Source organism: Lipotes vexillifer, unplaced genomic scaffold, assembly GCF_000442215.2.
Source record: "Lipotes vexillifer unplaced genomic scaffold, Lipotes_vexillifer_v1.1 scaffold242, whole genome shotgun sequence".
NCBI classification, from domain to species: Eukaryota; Metazoa; Chordata; class Mammalia; order Artiodactyla; family Lipotidae; genus Lipotes; species Lipotes vexillifer.
The window spans coordinates 1,031,862-1,033,924 of NW_006771376.1; the positions used below are offsets into that span (position 1 = coordinate 1,031,862).

The following is a 2,063-nucleotide window of genomic DNA, read 5'->3' on the forward strand; positions in this document are numbered from 1 at the left end:
CCAACCCCCCGCTTCCCCTACTGGCCTGTGGCCCTAGCGGCCCTAGGGGAGCCTCCCCATAAACATGAGGATCCCATCTGCTGCCCTGAGCATTCACACCGCCCCATTCAGCTCAGCCCAGCCCAGCCCAGCCCAGCCCAGCTGGAGCCTCACTCACTTTGCATGACAGTATCACTGGTGTACAGCTCAATCTCACCCTTGATACGGCGGAACCGAGGGATCTTCCCATTGTATTCCTGCTTCCGGATAGTGGAGTACACCTCAGAGCCTGGGCACAGTGGGAGGGGCACGGGTAAGGGCACACAGGCCCTGGAAGTCCCTCCCCCGGGCCTGGGTCACCAGGCACAGAGCTGACCACCCTCCCCCTGCCCAGGGCAGTAGCCCTCTGGGAATCTTCCTGCGCCAGCCACAGCCCTACCGTCAAACAGAACCAGGGAGTTCTCATCCGGGCTGAAGGGGGCATAGCCTCTCCTCTCACCAAGCAACTCTGCAGTGTCATTCACCTGGGGGAGACCAAGGGGGTCAGACTGCCATGTGATCCCACGGTCACTGCCTCCCATGGGTGCCAGCTACCCAGCCAGGGTCCCCATCCTCCCAGGAACTCTGTACAAGGTGAGGCCAGCCTCAGAGTCCCCCCACCTCCTTCCCACCATGGGGAGCAGGAGCCCATCAGACAAGGGTGAGCTGACCAGGCACAGGGGGAGGGGCCTTCTCACCAGGCTCCAGCAGCTGGGGCGCCGGGCATTGGTGCCGCAGACCAGCAGCCCCTCCCCCTGCTTCTCCAGGAGCGTGATGTAATTCTTGCAGTCCTGCTCGGGAGGAGGGGAAGGAGAGAGGTTGGTTGGTGGGAGGCCCTGGCAGGCCGAGCACTGGGACCCTCGGTCTCGGGGAAGAAAGCATCGGAAGTCTGAGCACAGAGGGCAGCCTCTAAGGAGGGCCCAGAGCGGGTGCAGCTGACGCCAGAGGAAGGGCCTCAGGGAAGGAGTGTCTCCCCCTCAGACTCTCAGGAAACTTTCCAAGGGGCCCAGCCTCCCCTCTGCACTCCCTCTCCCCCACTCACCTGCTTGTCCCGGCAGGACCCCTTCGTGGAGCCAATGTTCACCTGAGGGGAACAGGGGGAGCGTCAGTCCACCCTGCCAGGGGCAAGATGCCCCCGTAAGTGCTTTCCGTGCATCCTCAGGATAGGCTCATTTGACAGATGAGCAACTAGGGCTCTGAGAAGAGGAGTGATTTACCCAACATCACACAGGCTGCTCAGCCTGTTACCCGGAGCCAAAGCCCAGAGCTCATGAGCCAGCCCAGAGATCTCAGAAGACAGGGGCCATGGGGTTCTGGAGCCCAGCTTCCTGCTAGGCCTCCGCAGTCAGCACTACCCGCCCAGCCAGGCGTGTTAGCTCCGCGCTTCTCTCCACACTGCCCCAACACCCACGCCAGTTGGGACCACCCTCAGGGAGCCTCCCCCAGGGACCATTTATGGGATATAATAGGGGGTTGACCAGTTCTGGAAGAAATGCCAGTTCCCCCGGATTCCCTGAGGCTCCTCTCCAAGGCCAGAGGGGAGATAAGAAGATGGGGAAGGGGGAAGAGAAAAGGGGGCAGGGAGAGGGGACCAGGCTCACTGTGTGCATGGAGGCGTTCCTGCCCTTGGAGAAGTCGAAGACATAGACCTTGCTGCGGCCACCCACCCACACGGAGGAGCTGCCCGGCTCGTGGAAAAGCACCGTGTGCGGCTCGGCCAGGCCAAAGTCCACATGGTCCTGCCCTGCATGGCCTAAGGAAGAAACAATTGGCAGAAACGTTGAGGCTGGACCCTGGGCTGGAAGATCCTGCCCACCCCCATGCGTACCAGCATCCCCCGAGCAACTAGTGCTTGGATTTGGCTAGGGCGGTGCCTGAATTCAAGAGCCGTCAGCAGGAGAAGACAGGGGTCCTCTGGCAGGGTCCAGCAACCAGATGTCCTCACCCCAAAGCTATGACCCCTACCCTACAATATGTGTGACCTCAGAGTGGGGGCAGAATTTAGGGACCCCCGGGGAGAACAGAACCCGCCCCCCCCCCGCTCC

General features: G+C 61.9%; 1 protein-coding gene across 3 annotated transcripts in view; it reads right to left on the reverse strand.

The window, feature by feature from the left end:
• The window catches only part of SEMA7A (semaphorin 7A (JohnMiltonHagen blood group)), a 23,049-nt gene that overhangs the window by 6,716 nt on the left and 14,270 nt on the right, over window positions 1–2,063 (reverse strand). Inside the window, exons 2-6 of one of the 3 annotated variants that reach the window (XM_007446671.1) lie at window positions 1,620–1,771; window positions 1,061–1,102; window positions 717–809; window positions 419–503; window positions 158–268 (exon numbers count right to left, since the gene is read on the reverse strand). In XM_007446671.1, coding sequence (XP_007446733.1) covers window positions 158–268; window positions 419–503; window positions 717–809; window positions 1,061–1,102; window positions 1,620–1,771 — 483 coding nt within the window. The remainder of the gene's footprint in view (window positions 1–157; window positions 269–418; window positions 504–716; window positions 810–1,060; window positions 1,103–1,619; window positions 1,772–2,063) is intronic. The other 2 variants (XM_007446672.1, XM_007446673.1) reach the window with 2 other exon arrangements.